Source organism: Oryctolagus cuniculus, chromosome 3 (genome assembly GCF_051225735.1).
Source record: "Oryctolagus cuniculus isolate XC-2025 breed Fujian yellow rabbit chromosome 3, ASM5122573v1, whole genome shotgun sequence".
Taxonomy (NCBI): domain Eukaryota; kingdom Metazoa; phylum Chordata; class Mammalia; order Lagomorpha; family Leporidae; genus Oryctolagus; species Oryctolagus cuniculus.
The window spans coordinates 33329621-33349403 of NC_142869.1; the positions used below are offsets into that span (position 1 = coordinate 33329621).

The following is a 19783-nucleotide window of genomic DNA, read 5'->3' on the forward strand; positions in this document are numbered from 1 at the left end:
TATGATTACAACACTTCAATAAAAAAAAGAATATGATTACAAAAAAAGCCTTACTACTAACAGCTAGTATAATTTTGAGCAAATATAATTTTCTTTTTAGAAAAGGTTTGTTTATTTATTTGAAAGGCAGAGTTATATATAGAGAGATCTTCCATCTACTGGTTCACTCCTCAAGTGACTGCAATGGCATTGCTGGGCCAGGTTGAAGCCAAGAGTTTATCTGTATCTCTCATGTGGGTACAGGGACCCAAGTATTTGGGCCAGTCTTCCACTGTTTTCCCAAACTATTAGTAGGGATCTAAATTGGAAGTGGAGCAATTGGGACTCAAATTGGCATCCATATGAGATACTAGCATTGCAAGCAGTGGCTTATCCTGCTATGCTACAATGCAGGCCCCACAAATGCAACTTTCAAATCATTACATAACTTTGCTTTTTAAGTGACTCTCAGCATGAAACCTACGTCTTAAAATCTAAGTCAACTTTCTTTTTGCAAGAACTAGAAAATCTTTAATTTTTTTAAAAATTTGATGTTTGGAGGTTGAAAGTCTCAGTTTCATTAGTTTCCAACATTTAACATATTACCTGCAATCAATCACCCGGCCTTGATGGTAGAAGGAAGTTGGTATGATCTCACCCTGAAGCTGACCAATACGTGGAGCTCGAGTGAGATTGGCACAGAGTAAAAATCCACAGAACACGTCACTGAGAAGGAGAGGGAACAAGACAGGAGGAATCAGACTCAATCATGAGTATTTAGTCCATAAACTCATCTATTCAAAATGTTTAAAAACCCTACTTGTAAAAAATGCATGTATTCAGATATTGTTAGTTGGCTAAGACCTCCTCCTTGTTTCCTTGCCAAGAAGACCAGTTTAACCCAGACTTCAAAACGTTCATGGAAAATATGATTAAAAGGCAACCTTATCTTGGTGCAAAAAAATTTTGAAATCCAAGTACAGTTTTTCCATAATATACATTTTCCATAAAATTTTTGAAGATCTCTCATATGCATGGGTTTCATAAAATTTTTGTACTAAAATAAATTTGTTCTCTAAATTTCATTTTCCACTTATTTTTTGAATTGCTTTGTATTTGGGGCAGCAAGGTGTCTAGTCCTGGAAGATGGATCATAACTGATGTGTAAGCTACTCAATGCCACTCCCATTCCTTCCACTGACCTTCCTACCCATCCTCCCCCTCTTCCTCTGAGAACTAAAAGAGGCCTGATGTGAGGAGAAGCCAGTTAGGGAGCTGCTGGTGAGGATTATGTTTTCTGGATAAAAGATTATAGCCTTTTGTTCCTATCCTACTTCCTATCTTTGAATATGTAGCTTGTGCATCTACCTTACAATTATGGGAAACGGGAGATGGGAGGGTTGCGGGTGGGAGGGAAGTTATGGGGAGGGGGAGCCATTGTAATCCATAAACTGTACTTTGGAAATCTATATCTACTAAATAAAAGTTAAAAATATTATGAGTTTATAGCCATAAGGATAAAAAAAAAAAAGAAACTCAACATGCTAAAGATTATACAGCCAAGGGGCAGAAATCATTGTTAAATGACTAATCCACCATGAGGGCAACTAACTTGATTCTCTGCTAAATAAACAATGAGCCCTAAAAAATGGGCACAGACCTGGAGCGGCATGTAACAAAAAAGGGAAATCCATGTCTAATAAATATGTGAACATGTGTTAGGTTCCATTTTCAATACGAGAAATGTATATGAAACCACAATGCTGTAGCAGTTCATACTCATGAGAATATATTAAAGTTAAAAAAAGTCTGATGATACCAAGTGTTGGTATTATCATTCTTATGTACATATTATTGATGGTAGAGTTTATTTATTATAATCATTTTAGAAAACAATTTGACACACATCCACTATGAGCTGGTGATTTTTCTATCAGGTACAGGCCTTGTAGAAAACATGTATGAATGTGTGTTAGATTACATGTGTAACAGAGTTCATAGCAGCACAGTTCTTCACAACCAAAATATGGAAACAACCCAAATGCCCATCAATGCAGAATGGAGAACTAAATTGTATTATATTTACATGTGTAGCTATGAAAAGGAAACAAATGAACAACAACATGAAAAACAGCTATACACATCAGAAAACTCTTAAAATGCTGAAGTTCCAAAGCAAAATACAATGTAATGCACAAACTACTAGGGCTGAAAACAGCCAAACACAAACAAACAATTCTAAATAAAAGAAAAGCTACTGCCATGAACTCAGGATGAAGTTTCCTTCCAAATAGAAGATGGGAGACAGTGATGGGGAAGGATACATGACTTCTCAGATGCTGCAATGTTCTATTTCTTGACTCAGGTAAGCTTACAAGGAAGTTCACCTTATATTTATTTGTTGAAATGTATATTGTGCATTATTTACTTTTATTACAGATTCGGGACATGCTCAAGCTGACTTACCTCAAACGGTAGAGTCAGAAACATACCAGGGGATTCCAATTCAATCCCATCAAGGTGGCATGTACCAATGTCATCTCACTAGTCCCAGTGATCAACTTCTGTTCAAACTGATCATAATGATAGGACTAAGAACCAAAGGAATCACATAAACAAGAATAGTGTCTGCAAATACTAGCTGATAGAATCAAAAAGGGAGAGAATGATCCATCATGGGAAGCGGGATACACAGCAGACCCATAGAATGGCAGATGTCCTAAACAGCACTCTGGCCTCAGAATCAGCTTTTAAGGCATGCAGATCCGGCTAAAAAGCCCATGAGAGTATTTCAGGCATGGAAAGCCAAGACACTCTGGGGAAAAAATAAAAATAAAAAAACCTAAATGAAAGATCTCTGTGAGTGACATCCCAGTGGAAAGAACGGGTCATCAAAGAAGGAGGTACCTTTCTCTGAAGGGAGGAGAGAACTTCCACTTTGACCATGGCCTTGTCTAAATATGATCAGAGTCAGTGAACTCAGGGGGCTTCCACAGCCTTGGCAGCTCATGACAAGAGCCTAGGGTGATTACTGATGCCATAAACAAGAGTGTCAATTTGTTAAGTCAACAACAGGAGTCACTGTGCACTTACTCCTCATGTAGGATCTTTGTCCTTAGTGTGCTGTACATTGAGATTTAATGCTATAACTAGTACTCAAACAGTATTTTTCACTTTATGTTTCTGTATGGGAGCAAACTGTTGAAATCTTTACTTAATGTATGCTAAACTGATCTTCTGTATATAAAGAGAATCGAAAATGAATCTTGATGTGAATGGAAGGGGAGAGGGAGTAGGAAAGGGGAGGGTTGCAGGTGGGAGGGACGTTATGGGGGGGAAGCCATTGTAATCCATAAGCTGTACTTTGGAAATTTATATTCATTAAATAAAAGTTAAAAAAAATTTCTAAAAAATATATTAATTTCCCTTAACTCATTGAGGGCTGGATATCATATTGCCAGATAGTAAAAAGCTAACTTCTACAATGATCTAATTCAATACTAATTCCCCAACTATTTTTTAAAATTATTTTCATCTTATTAACATAAAGAAAACAGATTTTAATGTATTTCATAGATACAATTCTAAGAAGACAATAATACTTCCTCTCTCCCTCAATCCATCTTTATCCTTTCTTTTTTTTCTTCTTTAACTTTTTGCAATAACATACTTTCAATTCTTCTGAAGGCATAGAAACAAATAGAAATGATCAGATTTGTCTAGGACACAGAGTTAATGAAAGAAATTAATCAAATTGAGAGGACTCAACCATATGGATGTTGACTGTTTTTGACCCTCCTTCCTCCTACTCCTTGGCACCCAAGAACTGAGGATCAACATCTTGGGACATCTGTATCTCACTCATGAATTGCCAGTGGGAAGCTTTATTGTCCATTATTTTTATGTAATTTTAAAGAAATTATAATTAAAGATTATTTGCCTAAGGCTTGATACACCATCAAAAGCTACAAGAAATGTCAAAGTTTCAAATACTACAGCAAAAAAGATTATTATTTAAAAACAAAAACAGAAACAAAAACAAAAAAGCTTCCCTTAAATTCTTGTTCTGCTTCAAAATTGGGAGGAGAATCTTCCATGCTCTAGAGGAGCTTTGGCCTATAACTTGTATCTCTTCAGAACAAGAATCAAGTAAAAAAAAATCCAGCATCTGAGACAATTTCTGGATTTTACAGAAATGGTGTGAGTCTGTAGCAGGGTATCAGTTTAGTTCACAGCATGTGCCTCTAGATACACTAAAATATAAAACACATACTTTACATTTTTGAGTAAGTGAACATTTTTAAAAATCAGTAATATTTATTAACATTGAATTTGTGCTCATTTTGCATTGGCATCAGAGCTCCCAAGCACTTCTGGGTCATGTGCTCCCCACAACCAGCCACTCACTGTTTGCTGCACTGGATCCATCGGTCTCCATCCTTCCCACAGTTGCCCTTCTCAGTGCCTTCCGTATTCAGCTTTTCATAACAGAACTTGTCAGACCCTGTGGCCTCTTTTGGAAATAGGCAAGGGAAAAATTAATTTTACTTTTTTTTGGTTGTCTATAACCAGCACTGTGAAAATAAATATTTAACCATTTGTTCTCCAGAAGAAGCATGAAAAATCCTGATTTGTAGCATTTGCCAATTTTTCTGGTGTAAATACTTCATGGAAATGGAGTAAATATTGCATGTGATGTCCTAGGGCTTGTAAAACCCCTGAAAATTAAATAACTGGCTCTTACCAGCTAATACCAAACAATCCCAACACAACATCATTTTTTCAACATGAGAAATACACTTCTTTCCAATTCTTGTCTGTGGATTCATGGAGGAAAGTAAGAAGGATCATTAGCAGGAATCAGTGAAGTGATATGTAGAAAACTAATAAACATTCCTAATCTTGTCTTATGTAAACATTAGGAGATTAATTACAAATCTTAGCCCACTGAGATTTCATGTTGGCCCTTGGGCTTTGATATTTACGTGTCTATTTCATTTTCTCTGTCAAAACTAAACCACTGATTGTAAATCAATCAGATAAATATTATCTGCCAAACATAAAAATCACTCATGCCAGAGCCCTGTCTGTGCTTTCTTCTCCTTTGGGGTGACCCAGCCTCCATCACAAGGTAGACTTATTTCTCATGGTTCCCATCTGGCCCCTGGGAACTCGAGTCCTTTGGAGAAGCACAGCAAATGTTGGGAAGAGATATGGATATTATCGTTTAATGAATGTACAAGAGGACTTCAAAGTGTTCATGGAATAATGGATCTTTTTTATCTTTTTAAAATCATTTTTATTTTTAAAAAACTTATTAAAACATTATACTAACACGGTCACAACAAATGTGTGAAAATTACTACAACACAGTTCTCAACAATTCTTGTTAATGCAGTATTAATACAAAGAGAACAGATTTAAAAGATAACTTTATTGTAGTAAAAAAAATTAAGCATAGGTTCTGTTCATAATATACATTTCCATGAACTTTTTGAAGAACCCGCCCCCCCATCTACTGAGACTCATAACCTGCTCACACCTTGGGAAATATTTGTATTCTCTGAACTGAGATAGTAAATTACAAACTTTAGAAAATAATTCTAGTACTATCCTTGGGGTTAAAACAAAAAAAGACAGATAACTTGGCAGGGGCCAGAAGTGGAGGAGTGAATGCTAAATGCAAGGTACAAGGTGCCTCATCCAAGGGAAAGAATAACGAATATGACTTCTGCAGTCAACCCAGTTCTGACAAGCAGATGCAACGTTCTCCCTCTGAAAGCCACAATCAGTGGGAGATGCTGTCACTTGTGATGACTCCCTACCTTGAGCAGCTGTTTGTACAGCTCTTGTTCTTTTGTATAGTTCTTACAAGATTCACAGTCCTCTGTATTCTCACCCATTTCTAGATTTTTTAAGCATTACTCTAAGCTGTGACCCTTTCAGCGAGACTGGCAGAGAACAATATTAAGAGAAAACCACAGGTGTGACCTTCAAGCAGGAAGGTGTGACCTACTTGTTCCCCAGATGAATTGGCACTGGTTGTCCCTGGTCTTGCACTCGCCATTGTAGCAGCGACCCTGAGGACAAGAGAACATGCACTGTGAAACACATGCAGCCAGTTCCATTTTCCCAAAATTTTGCCTACAAGGTCTGCTTCTGGCAAATGTAGAGGTCTTTTTTTTTAAATTTCTGCATCCTAATATTTTCAAAGGACCAATAAGAGTCATAATCATCCTGAAAGGCATAAGAATAAACCAAAATATAAAATTCAGTAGAGACTTCATAGTACAGTTCTTTAAATATAAACTAATTAAAAATATAAACTGATTGAAAGATGATCACAACTCAAAATATTACACTTAACCCTTCAACCTTTACATTTTTTTCTGTTCTTATAATCTGGATAATTTGTCATCAGAGTCAAATAGAATATATGTAATATTTCGTATAAGATGAAGCAGCTCTGAATTATAACCCCACTGTAATACTTGATTTGGAGAAATTTCAAAGTTTTATTCATCAAAAATTTTTAAAAAATAATTCTTTCTTAAACTACACTTGTAACTTATACCCCAGTATACCTGATTCTGATTGCATGCATATCCATCTTGCTTATGAAGATTTGGTGGGCACTGAAAAATAAAATCAATTTAATTAATGTTTGGCAGGTTACGTACCTTCAGATAATGTGAACAATGTTAAAATGCAAAACAAAATGGAGGAATGGTGAATATATAAGTAGGAGCAATTAGGAAAGGACATGTAACTTTTCAAGTAGGTTAATTCAAATAAGCACTAGTATTGGTAAAACAATTAACAAACTGGCCCCCTGCAATGGATGTTTCTCTGTTTACTGTGAGGTGATTCACTCACCTACCAAGTTAAAAGTAAAAGGGATCAAAGTCAACAGTGAAGGAAATGAATCAGCTTGTTATGGAAGACTGAACACATTCAGAAACTAATTCACAAGGCCCTGCTCTGCTCTGTGAAAATATCAAATCTGCATTTGACACCATGGCGCTCATTTACAGGCTACTATACTGAGACACAGAAAATATTCTGTCTTTCAACTCATTGTAAATGACCAATCTCCAAACCATGAATGATCTGTGATTTGACCTCTCAAACCAAGAACAATCTGTGATGTGACTGATGTTTGTTTTTTTATAGATTTTTTTTATAAACTCACTCTTTAAAATATGCTTCCTTTTCCCCAAAAGTTGCCCTCAATAAGTGATTTTTTTCCTCTGCATTTTTATTTGCCACATTTAAATGAACTGGAAAAAAAAGGTCAAATCAAAGGCTCTACCTTGTATGCAAAGCAAATATAAGATACACAGGTGTGGCAGGTGAATAAGACACACAGCAATGTGCATAAAAGTTCTTCCTCAGTCTTCACCTTCTCAGTAAATGATATTCCATCCTTCCAAATGTTCAGCCTAAAAACCAGAGAATGATTCTCCACTCTTCTTTCTCTCACACCTTCTATCCTGTCTGCCCCAAATCCTATTAGCTCTACAATCAAAATGCCATAATCTGACCCAAATTTTCTCCATCTCCACCCCTAACACCTGGGACCAAATCACCACCATCTCTAACTCCGAAGTCCCCTGCTTCACCTCACTCTCCTTACAGTCTATATTACTACCAGTGTGGTCCCTTTAAAAATGTAAATATCAGAGGCCAGTATTGTGGTACAGCTGGTTAAGTTGTTATTTGCAACACAGCATCCTATATCAGAGTGCTGGTTCAAGTCCCATAGCTCCCTGCTAATGTGCCTGGCAAGCAGTAAAAGGTAGCCCAGGTGCTTGACCCCTGTCACTCACGTGGGAGACCCAGATGAAGTCTCAGGCTCCTTTTAGCCCGGCCCAGTCCTGGCTCTTGCAGCCAACTGGGGACTGAACCAACAAATGGAAGATCTCTCTGTCTCTCACTTCCTGTCTCTGCTTCTCCCTCTCTGTAACTCCGACTTTCAAATAAATATTTTTTAAAAGCCATAACCTCTCTCCCATGCTGACATTCCATTCCCCATTGCCACTCTCCTCTCCACTGCACTTATCAGCACTGACAAGCCCTATGAGTACATTCTACTTATCTGTTAATTGTTGTCCCCATCACCAGTGAGCTCCCTGCTGGCAGGATTTCAGATTTTTTTTTTTTTTTGTTCTAAGTTGCTTTTCTAGTACTTAGAACAATACTGAGCATGTGATGTATGCTCAATTACTATTCACTGAATGAGAAAGCAAATGAATGACCCATTCTGATCCAATTAAGAATTCTATTCTGCATATATCAAGCTGTGTACGAAGTTCACCACAGAAAGACAATAGAACTAATTTATTTTTCCTGCCTAGTAGCAACTTATAAAGAACATTTCATAGTAAAACTACTTTGGCCCATGGAATCCCAAAAAAGTTGATCTCATAGAAGTGGAACGTAGAATGATGATTACCAGGGTTTGGGGAGAGATAAATTAATAGATTAATAAAATAGATTAATTTATTGATAAAATAGATTAATTAATTTACCAAGTTATAGTTAGGAGAAATAAGTTCTGATGTTCCATTACACAGGAGGAAGACTACAGAAAATGATAATGTACTATATATTTTTCTTTCATTAAATCAATTTATTTAGAAGTATAGAGACAGATAGACACAGCTGCCATCTGCTGGTTGACTCTCCAAATGCCTGCAAAGACCAGGGCTGGGTCTCATCAAAGCAAGGATCCAGGAATTCAATCCAATCTCTCACATGGGTGGCAGGAACCCAATGACTTGAGCCGGTGTTCCCAGAGGTCTGCATTAACCGGAAGGTGGAGTCAGGACTCGGGTGATGTGATACAGAACACAGGTGTCTGAATCAGCATCTTAACTGGGAGGCTGAGCACCTCCTCCAACAATCATGTAAATATTGTACATGGGGTACATGTGATGTTCTGATACATGAATATTTGCATAATGCCCAAATGAGGGTAAGCACATCCATTTTCTCAAACACTGAGTCCCTGACCCCTCACTTCAGCCAGGCCCAGCCCTGGCCATGCAGGCATTTAGATAGTGAACCAGAGATCAACTGTTATCTTTCTCTCTCTCTCTCTCCCCCCACACCCCCCACCTCTTATGTAAATAAATATGCTTTGGTTCTATGTCTTTCTAAAGAATAAATGACTCTCATACAAGCTCCATTAACCACAAATTTTCATTTTGTGTTTGTGAGTATTTGAAGGTTGTAATTATCAGCACTAAAATTTGGAGTGGGGGCCAACTGCACAAAAACAGAAATCTCTGTGGACTCTTTCATACATCTGAATTCATTCAACAAACAGTAATTATCTCGTTAATTGACCACTATTAATTATTCATTAACTCTAAAATGAAGGCAACTACATGAAGAGAAATACACAAGAAATTTTGCTTCCAGAATAGGCACATCAGGGCCTAATCCTGTCATACTTCATTTTTGTGATGTTTTAGTAAGAAAAAAAAAAAAAAAACTCATACTAGCATAGCCACAAATGAGAAGATTTTTAAATTATTTGTTTTTAGTTTAGGCTAATAAAAGCCAGCTGTTTATCACTGAAATGTATAGCTGAAAAATTAGGGGGGCTCTTATGTTCTCTAGTGACATTTAAATTGGGAGAAAGAATCACAAATCTGGGTATTTTACTCTGCCTCAGAGGAGAGCTTGGGATTCTGTCTCTCAGGGTCATTCCAGACCCAGTTTTATACAGAATGAGAAGGGTCACTGGAGCCTGGTTCCAACCATGTAACATACTTACATGTGTTCATTTTAAATTATGTTTTGCTATCCCACCCATTTAGATGCCATAGTTTACAGTACTAACAAAAAACATTTCTCACATCTTTTAAATATCTTCACTATACTATCCAGGACCATTTGCCAAGAACTTCTCCACATTGGACAAGTACTGTTCTTTTTTTTTTTTTTTAAGGGATTTATTATGTTATTTGAAAGGTAGAGTTGCTGGCAGGGAGAGAGAGAGAGGGAGAGACAGAAAGAGAGAGAGAGAGAGAGAGAGAGAGAGAGATCTTCCATCTGCTGGTTCAATCTCTAAATGGTCACAATGGCTAGGGCTGTGCTGATCTGAAGCCAGGATCCAAGAGCTTCTTCTAGATCTCCCACGTGAGTGCAGGGGCCCAAGTACTTGAGCCATCTTCCACTGCTTTCCCAGGTGCATTAGCAATGAGTTGGATGAGAAGTGGAGCAGCCAGGGCTTGAACCAGCACTCATCTGGGATGATAGTTTGACAGGTAGTGGCTTAACCACTACTCCAAAGTGCCAGCACCACAAATATTGTTTTTTGTGGCATAAATTTTGAAAAGTCATCAGTAAAAGGTAATATCAAAATTAAATAAAACATACCATGAGGTATAACCAAAAACAGACAAAATGTGGCCTGTAGACACTGATTCTCAGAGATGCAGAGATTTCATTTTCTTATTCATCGTTAGTATAATTTAAATCCAACGTCCATTGCCTCTTACAGAGTAGAAGAATTCTGTGGAACTTTAACTGCCTCTACTTCAATGGTCTCTTTTGAGTTCATTCTGATCATATTAAAAAGTTATTAATAATAAAACATTCTATTCCAATATGCCACTGAGAAATTAATGTAACAGGACCATTTTTACCTTAGACACATTAGATAAGAAAGTTTTAATTACACAACAAGTAGTCCTCATTATAAAAACCTTGCTTCCAGCAAATTTTATGGCAATCTCTCCCTCCCTCTGCCTATAACTCTTCCTCTCAAGTAAATAAATAAATCTTTTAAAAAATACATATATATATATATAAAATGCAGTGAAACAATATGTCAGAATTGTTAGTGTAGGTCTCATTAAACACAGAACCCATAATTCTTAAACTGTGTCATTATATTAGGGAGAAATTGCAAATAAGCCTTATATTTTAAATATAAGAAATAGATATGCATAAAAAATCTTTAAAGCCAAAACATATTTCATTGTACCATATCCTAAAAGAGAACTGAGCTGGAATTGAGCTTCAAATAATATACATAAAGATCTTCCCAGAAAGGTTAACCAGGAACCTTTTTTCCCCCTCCTCATGTCTCCTTCCACTGCAGGGAACTCAGTACAACTCCAGCCCCTCCACTCCTTTGTTCACTTCTATCACTGCGATGTAGAGTGACTGACTGATAAGCTTAGCAAGAGCAACTAGCATTCTAGCCAGTTCTGTCATTCTCTTCAAGACAAGCTTACACAAGTTTACACACATAAACATGCATGCTCTACTGTTCTCCAAGCCATTCACTATGCAAGGGCCCATTTCTGCAGGCAGAAAATGTTTTGGCTCCAGTTCTGTCAATAGCCTATTGTTACAGCCTGAACTGGGATCTAGATAGAGTAGTACGTAGCCCTTACCTTAAGCAATGGCCTTCAACATAGCCATTTTTATAATGAAGGTAATACTCTATTTGTTGGGAGCCCTTCGGAAGACATAATACCTGGAAATTGGTAACCTTACTCTTGAACACTTATCATAAGGAACACCCCTCAACAGGAAACACTGTTTTTAAAACACACGATGATGGGGCTGGCACCATGACGTAGTAGGTTAATTCTCCACCTGCGGTGCTGGCGTCCCATATGGGCGCCAGTTCTAGTCCTGGCTGCTCCTCTTCCAATCCAGCTCTCTGCTGTGGCCTGGGAAAGCAGTAGAAGATGGCCCAAGTCACTGGGCCCCTGCACCCACATGGGAGACCAGGAAGAAGCTCCTGGCTCCTGGCTTCAGATCGGCGCAGCTCCAGCCGTTGCGGCCATTTGGGAAGTGAACCAACAGAAGGAAGACCTTTCTCTCTGTCTCTCCCTCTCACTGTCTGTAACTCTACTTCTCAAATGAATAAATGAAATCTTTTTTAAAAAAAAAAAAACACGTTGATAAATACTATAGTAATTATAGTAATGAAAATCCGCCAGAATCTAAATAACCACTACTAGGGAAAATCAACAGATTAAGCCACATAATAAATATAATGCAATCATTAAAATGGTATTTCTAAAATATGGTATAATAATATAGGAAAATGCTTTTGAGGTGATGTCAGAATCAATCTGAAAGAAGAATGAAATACAAAATTCTTACGATAGTCTTACAAGTCCCTATTTGCCTTGATTTCTGATTTCATTTTTTAATCTATTTTTTTAAACTTTTCCATGATTCTCCTGGGTTTCACTCCATTTCTTAACGAAGCCACATGTCCATGCATACAGTTAACTGAGTAGCTCCTTTTTACCCCATGTCTCTAGTTAAATGCCACTTTCTCCAGGAATATATAGCTGCTCCTCCCTCTGATGACCTCCCCCCATTGTTATTTTCACAGCATTTTACTTTATGTTTGGCACTTATTACCATTGGCTTTGCTTTACTTATTTCGGTTTCTACACCTGGCAGAAGGTAAGGTCCAGGAAGGCAAAAAAAAAAAAAAAAAAAAAAAAAAAAACCTCATTTTGTTCCCTACTACATTCCAGAATTCACAGCAATGTTGATACAGAGTATGCTCAACAAATGTGGATCTGAACAAAGAAAAACTTAAAATAATACACCACAAATAAAAACACTAATCATACAAGAAGGGAATTTTAGAAAGAAACATTAATTTTAATGGGAACTAAATCATGCCAAAGCCATGAAGCCAGGGCCATGGACGTAGGACAGAAGCAGCAACAGTGAGCTAAGAAACGTGCATACTGCTTCCAGTCCCATCTCAAACAAAGCAGTGAGGCTGGTTTCCTTGTTTTCTCCATTGGTTTCTATCCAAATTTTTTTAAAGGGGGTTGTGGCCTTAAAATATTTTAAAACAATATATCAGTGTGGCATCAATATGAGTGCACCACCTAAGATGTGGAGAACAGAACAGTAAAGCCAGTTACTTGAGTATGAACTAATTATGATGGGCAACACTGGAAGAAAGCGAGATTAATATTTAAAGAAAATCACACACACACACACACACCCCTCAAACTTTCCTAAAATAAAGACACAGGGAAGGGCTAGAAGTAAGCAAAAAGAAAAGCAAAACAAAAGAAACCAAAGCTATTTACATATGTCTATATTGAAAGCTTCAAAAGTGATCTGTGTTTCCTAAAACTCAGTTTGCCATACCTGGCCAGAATCCCCGGTGCAGTATTCAGTAATGTCACACCCATTCACAGCATCCCGGCATTCATACCCACGTGGCTGAAACTGCAAGTAAAAATTCAATATTAGAAGTTACAACTAATTAATATTTCAAAATTAACATTCATATACTCATCAATAATCCTATATTCTCATAATCATCACCTTATTTTTATGAAGAATCAAGATAGTTACAGAATATTAATAAGGCTTAGAGGCTAATCTCTATATAAAGATGAATCAACACCAAGGCATTAAATGTTCAAATCTCAAAATCCACTGTCTCAGAGCATTATTTTAAAAAAACAATATATGTAAGGAAAAAATTATGGTTTGGCTTAAGACAACATAGCAAAATATCATATTACAAACAATTAAGATCTTTCTAAATGTTTGACATACCTTCCCTATTTAGTTATTAGCTGGGATATTAGTCTTGCCCTAGGTAACTACACAAAATAAAATTTTAATGAATTCATATGAATCAGTGATACCCATGAATGCCTATCACATACAAAACATTTTGCTTGTTTTGGGCAGGGATGGGTAAAAAGTGAAGGAAGTGCATTAGTATCAAGCAATCGATAGTCTGGGAGGGGACACAAAACCAGTATAAACTAAGCTAGAATCTTTCAGAACACCATAATGCATAGTGCCTCTTGGTATAAAACCAAAGCAAAAAACATAAACAAAAGACAAAATCATACAATTTTACTCCTATAAGGAACATTAGAGGTTTTGTACACAGGAAGAAGGAAGATTTAAAAAATGACTTTTCAAAAATAACTGGAGGCCACATAGATATTAGAGTCCATGTGTACACAGACACACAAAATGTGTCTGTATACACATATAAACATACACAATTACTTCCTCATTTGGGTTCCTGCCTTATAGGAAATTTAAAAAGCCACACTGGAGACAGGCATTTGGTAAAACAGTTAAGCTGCCACTTGAGATTCCCACATTAAAGTGCCCAAGTTCACGTTCTAGCTCCATTCCAAATTCTAGTTTCCAGCTAAAACACACCCTAGAAGGCAACAGGTGATGGGTAAAGTAGTTGGGTCCCTGCCAACTCTCTCTCTCTCTCCCAAAATAAATTTAAAAAAATAAAAGAACCAGGGGTAGGTGTTTGCAACCTCTTAAGATGCACACATCTCATATCAGAGTACCTGGGTTCAAGTCCTTGCTCCCCTTTCTATTCCAGCTTCCTGTTTATGTGCACCCTGAGAGGCAGCTGGTGATGATCCAAGTACTTGGGCTCCTGGCTTTGACCTGGCCCAGCCTTAGCTGCTGTGGGCATTTGGGAAGTGAACCAGAAGATGGAAGATCTCTCTCTTTCTCCCTCTGCCTTTGAAATAAATATCTTTTAAAAAGTTAAATGGAAAAATATGAGCACTATTTTTTATGCTCTAGGTTTAAAATAAATTGGGACAAGTTTTGAAGAAAATGTTATAAGTAGGTCATATTATTTAAAAGACCATAGGAATTGTCCCTCTTCTATTTAACAATTTAATCTGGTTTTCAACTATGCTAGTAGGGTAACTGTCAATGTTTATTTTTGAAGCAATCTTAGTATATTTTCTTAAGGAGGCATCAGAGGATAAGATGGTCAATAGTGAATAATAATAAAGATAAATGTTGTGACCCACTGAATTTGATAGATTTATTGACTCTACAAAGCTGCTAGGCAAATATGCACAACGTAACCAACAAAGTGGTGACAGGATCAATGTACACCTTGAGATATTTGGCTAATCTGTCAGATAAAAGAAAGATGCGACCGTCAGGAGACTCACGAGACATGAGGTATTGTTGCAGCAGGGCCCATCGCTGCAGTGGGCTCCATTGGAGAGGGAGCATTTCTTACAGCACAATCCATAGCATTCCTTGGGAAAACAAAGAACCTTAGTGACTACTTGTCCAACATTCTCCCCACGTGAGACTCTGTGAATAATGCTAATGATCACATTTGTATAAGCATAAGCAAACATTTTAGCAAATAATCACTTTCAAACATGGTAGACTCCCACCTGTCATATTCCCAACCAGATATGATCTTCTAGACCAAGCCTATCTACTGAGAGCTGTGCTTACTTCTAGGTAGGCAACCCACTCCTGGTTAGGTCTACTATACTCTTAATAAACAACCAGTTCTGTGACAACAAAAATAGTACACAGCACAGGGAAAATGTTTCATAATTTGGAACAATTTGTCCAAGCTGAATATTACAGTATGAAATTTTAAGAGGTAAGGAATCTGATTAAAAGAATCCATTAGGATTTTTCAGACAAGGCCATAAGCATATGACTAAATCTAATGTGTTTGAGCTGGGATTAAGCATTGATCTGGGAGATCAGAAAGGAGAGCAGTAAAACCACAAGGAATGATAGCATGAACCTCTCACTAATGCTACTCTAGTTAGCTCTGGGTAAGAGCTGTGATGAACAAAAGGAAGGCCTCTTATACGTACCACGTGGAAACCGCAATCACATTCCTCCCCAGCCTCTACATATCCATTTCCACATTCTGTGGGCTCAAACAGCTGAAAGAGATTAGGGAGGGGGAGGTAAAATGCTTTAATTTATCACAGAAAAACACACCAACCAGATCACAAACACGGCCATACAATCGACTATCACGTGCTATTCTTCCATGATCTATTGTTATGGCATCTTATCGATGATGTATTTGTGGGAAATACTGTTCACTCATTAACAACACTTCTAAAAAAAACCTGTTGAAAGGGGGGATAATATCTCTCAGGGATTCTCTAGTGGCAGGCCCTGGAGATGCCCTCCAGCATTAGAGGCACTCTTTACGGAGAGAAGCTGTCAAGAGGAGTGGATCACTTTTCATTTTTGCTAATGGAACTGAAATGCATTGCTAATAAGACTTACAGACATCTAACTTGCTGACTTGTCTCAAAGCAGCTGAGAAGACATAAAAATTGTCAAAAAATTAAGTATGTTTCAGTCACTGCCGAATGTGAAATGTACAATCAAGTAAATGAAAACAAATTTAGGGGAAAAAATGGTGATACAAATCCAATCCCATTATTCTCATGAAAACAAAAAATCTGCTCTGTCTGATACTTCTTAACTCAATGTGCAGACACATGCATGGATGTACAGAAACCTCTGAAATGATGAAAGAGTCAAATTTCAAGAACAATCCACCCTACTGACACCATGAACTTGCTTACCAAATAAACTCTATTACCTGAGAAAAACATCTACTCCCCACCACTCAGGGCAGGAGCTCCCTGGGCATGATCACCACTCCTGGGTGAAGAGCAGGACAGCAAACCTCATCCCAAATGCCAGAGACATGAATATTAGAGGGAGAAAGAGATTCTGTCCCCAGCAGCTGGTCACACCCCAACAAAGGGTTGCCTTCCATGAGGTCACCTGAGAAAGACTGGATCCACCTTCTATTTCCAGAAAGTCAAGGCTATTCTAAGAAGCAAATAAGGTTCCCAGACAACTTGGGTGGGACTCCCCAGGGGAAAGTCCAAATCAGCAGTCCCAGTCTCTGTGGGATTTTGATCAGCAGGCAGGGGGAGAACGGAAAAGGGAAAGGCCACGACAAGCACTTTGTATCAGGATTCTCATCCTTTCACCCTCGGATATTCCCTCCATCCTGAGATAGGTCACTGTCAAACCAGATGGAAAACATGGAATCCCAAAGCACAGAAAACGTATACATAGATACTGTGAAGATAACACAAAACATGTGCAAATAGACACTCACTCTCCAAGAACACTTGGGAAAAAGTCATGTCTTTGATGTTTACAGATAAATTATTTCCTGAAATTCACAGGTTTTTTAAAAAATCTTTGTAATATTCATATTATATGTCTAAAGAGTTAATAAAAATAGTTTTTAAGAATTCTCTATGTTTCTGTCTGCAGTGTAGCCTCATCGGTAAAGATTAATAAGAGAAGTGTGCAGCTCTCTTGGAAGAATTGGCTCTTCTCCCCAGGAAAAACGTACTCTTGACAAAGCATTTTTTTTTTTTTTTGCATACATGGTCTCTGTCAGAACCCGGTCAGTTTTGACATAGACCACCAGAGCCAAGTCACGTATGAACAAACATAAATAATGAAAGGAATATCACTTTCATATGAAACTAATATTTAAGTTTCCCCCAGTTCCATGCAAGTTGGAACCTCATCTGCAAGGAGGACACTGGGAACTTCCCCAGTCGGACCCCGAATGCTGTCTTCAGTACTACCCAGCCCTTCGCTTCAGGTCTTCCTTGCTGTCCCATCTGGTGATGGAACAGTCTCTCCATGCTTTCCTTTGTTCTTCTTTAACAATAAGTTTTTGCTTAATTACTGTTATGAGAGGTCGTTATTGTCTCGGAATTCAAACTTCTGAATTTGTGGCCACATCATGTAATGCTTTAACATTACAATGTAATAATTTTCTATTCACTAACTTTAAAAACAGAAGATGTGCAGTTAATTTTACTTAGTTTCCAAGTTATTGGAATAATCTTCTTCCTATCTACAGGCAATTTCAGAAATCCAATGATGGATCCTTGGGCTTAAACCAGACACTTTCATATCCAACCAAGAAGGTGCTGTTTTCTCAGGCATGATACTTTTTAATTAGCTGATAAACTCCAAGGTAAGTAGAATTAGCCAAGTCCATTATAATTTAAAATCCTAGAAGCTCACATTAGCTTATTTCACCCATTTAAACACATTGAAGCTTTCAGATTTCTGCTGCAATGAGATCGATGCCGTGAAAGGCAGGCTGCCTACTTCAGTGATGCAAGATCACTTCAACAGTCCAATTTATTTTTCTGTAGCCTTACTGAGATTTTATAAAGATGTCAGGCATCACGTTCTCATTCCCTGACTTCAGCAGTACCACTCAATTATTGGTATGAAATAAATTTTTCTGTCATTTATCCACGTAAGTCACTGATTTTAAAAAAAACTTAACATGATTTTACTGCTCTCTCATTGCAGAGTATTAAACATTTCATGTTGCAATGAACTATGTTTGATTTCAAAATAGCATTGTTAAAGGAAATATGAAATTTGCCATGTTAGAATTTCTCTACTATCTACCAATTAGCAATAATCCCATCTTTCTGCCTGTTGAGTCACTTCCATTTCCAAAAATGTTACTATATCATAGGTCCACGGATGTATCCAAAAGCTGTACAGCCAATGAGTTTGAGAATTATGGCTTTGCTGGATTTTAGACAGTATGATGCATTTACAACATTCTGTGTAATAGTCCCAAGAAGCCTGGGGCTCATCCTATAAATAAAAACATTCACATTTCTGCAGTAAAACTTATGAATATTTATACTATGAGGAATGAAGATTTTCAGTTTGGAACGAGTTTTACTGTCAAATATGTTTTTCTGTGAGCTCATAAAGAATTCTAGAAATTTTCAGTTTTTAAATTAAGAATTTTTGGATAAGGGACTGTGACATTGAGTATACAAATTTTGATGAAATGTCAGTTGACAAGATGAACCCCCTCAGGTAAAGAGACTACGCAATATAAATACATATATGTATTTATGGCATCCGTAAATACCTTGGACAATTTTCTAGATAGCATTAATAGTAATGCTTTCTGCCTAAGAAAACAGACCACATACACACACCCCAATGGAATAGATTCCAGAAATTAATCCACATATCAACAACCAAATGATGTTTGACAAAAGTGCCAAAAACATACACTAGAGAATGACTGCCTCTTCAATAAATGGTGCTAGAAAACTGGATATTCATACACATAAGACTGAAATATGATCCCACCACCCCTCACTGTATTAAAAAAAAAAAAGCAACACAAAATAGACCAAATATCTAAAGATTAGACACCAAACTACTGGAAGACATATGGAAACACTTCAAGATATTTGTACAGGCAATGATGTTTTTGGCTAAGACCTCAACTGCACAAGTAGTAAAAGAGGCAAGTGGAATTATATCAAAAATTAAAAAGTTTATACAGGAAGAAAACAATCAAAAGAATGAAGAAACAACTGAGAGAATAGAAGAAAATATTTTCAAACTATTCTTCTGACAAAGGATTAATATCAAAATATATAAGGAACTCAAAACACTCAGCACCAAAAAATTTTTTAAAATACAATCTAGTTAAGAATTGGACAAAGGATCTGATAGATATTTCTCAGAAGAAAAAATATAAATGACCAACAAATACAAGAAAATTCCTCAACATCACTAGCCACAAGGGAAATGCAAATCAAAACCACGATGAAATATCATCTCATTCCATTTAGAATGGCTATTATGAAAAAAAATAAGTAAATGCTGGCTGGTAAGGATGGGAGAAAAGGGAACCCTTAAATACTGATGTTGAGAATACAAATTAGCATAACCACTATGGAGAACAGTATGGAGGTTCCTTAAAAAATTAAAATAGATCTACCATATGACACAGCTACTCCACTTCTGGATATACATCTAAAGAAAATGCAGCACTATTCATAATAGTGAAGATATGGAAGCAAACTAGATGTCTACTAATGGACACATGGATGAAGAAAATGTACACATACACAACGGAGTATCATTCTGCCATAAAAGAATGAAGTCCTGTCATTTTCAGAAACATGGATGGAACTGGAAA

General features: G+C 37.1%; 1 protein-coding gene across 3 annotated transcripts in view; it reads right to left on the minus strand.

Annotated features, from left to right (window-relative positions):
- Positions 1-19783, minus strand: part of ADAM23 (ADAM metallopeptidase domain 23) — a 170953-nt gene that overhangs the window by 27265 nt on the left and 123905 nt on the right. For all 3 annotated transcript variants that reach the window (XM_008259040.4, XM_002712550.6, XM_089329978.1), the window contains exons 16-22: positions 15624-15695; positions 14949-15038; positions 13135-13215; positions 6564-6614; positions 5996-6059; positions 4387-4492; positions 586-705 (exon numbers count right to left, since the gene is read on the minus strand). In XM_008259040.4, the coding sequence (XP_008257262.4) occupies positions 586-705; positions 4387-4492; positions 5996-6059; positions 6564-6614; positions 13135-13215; positions 14949-15038; positions 15624-15695 (584 nt within the window). The remainder of the gene's footprint in view (positions 1-585; positions 706-4386; positions 4493-5995; positions 6060-6563; positions 6615-13134; positions 13216-14948; positions 15039-15623; positions 15696-19783) is intronic.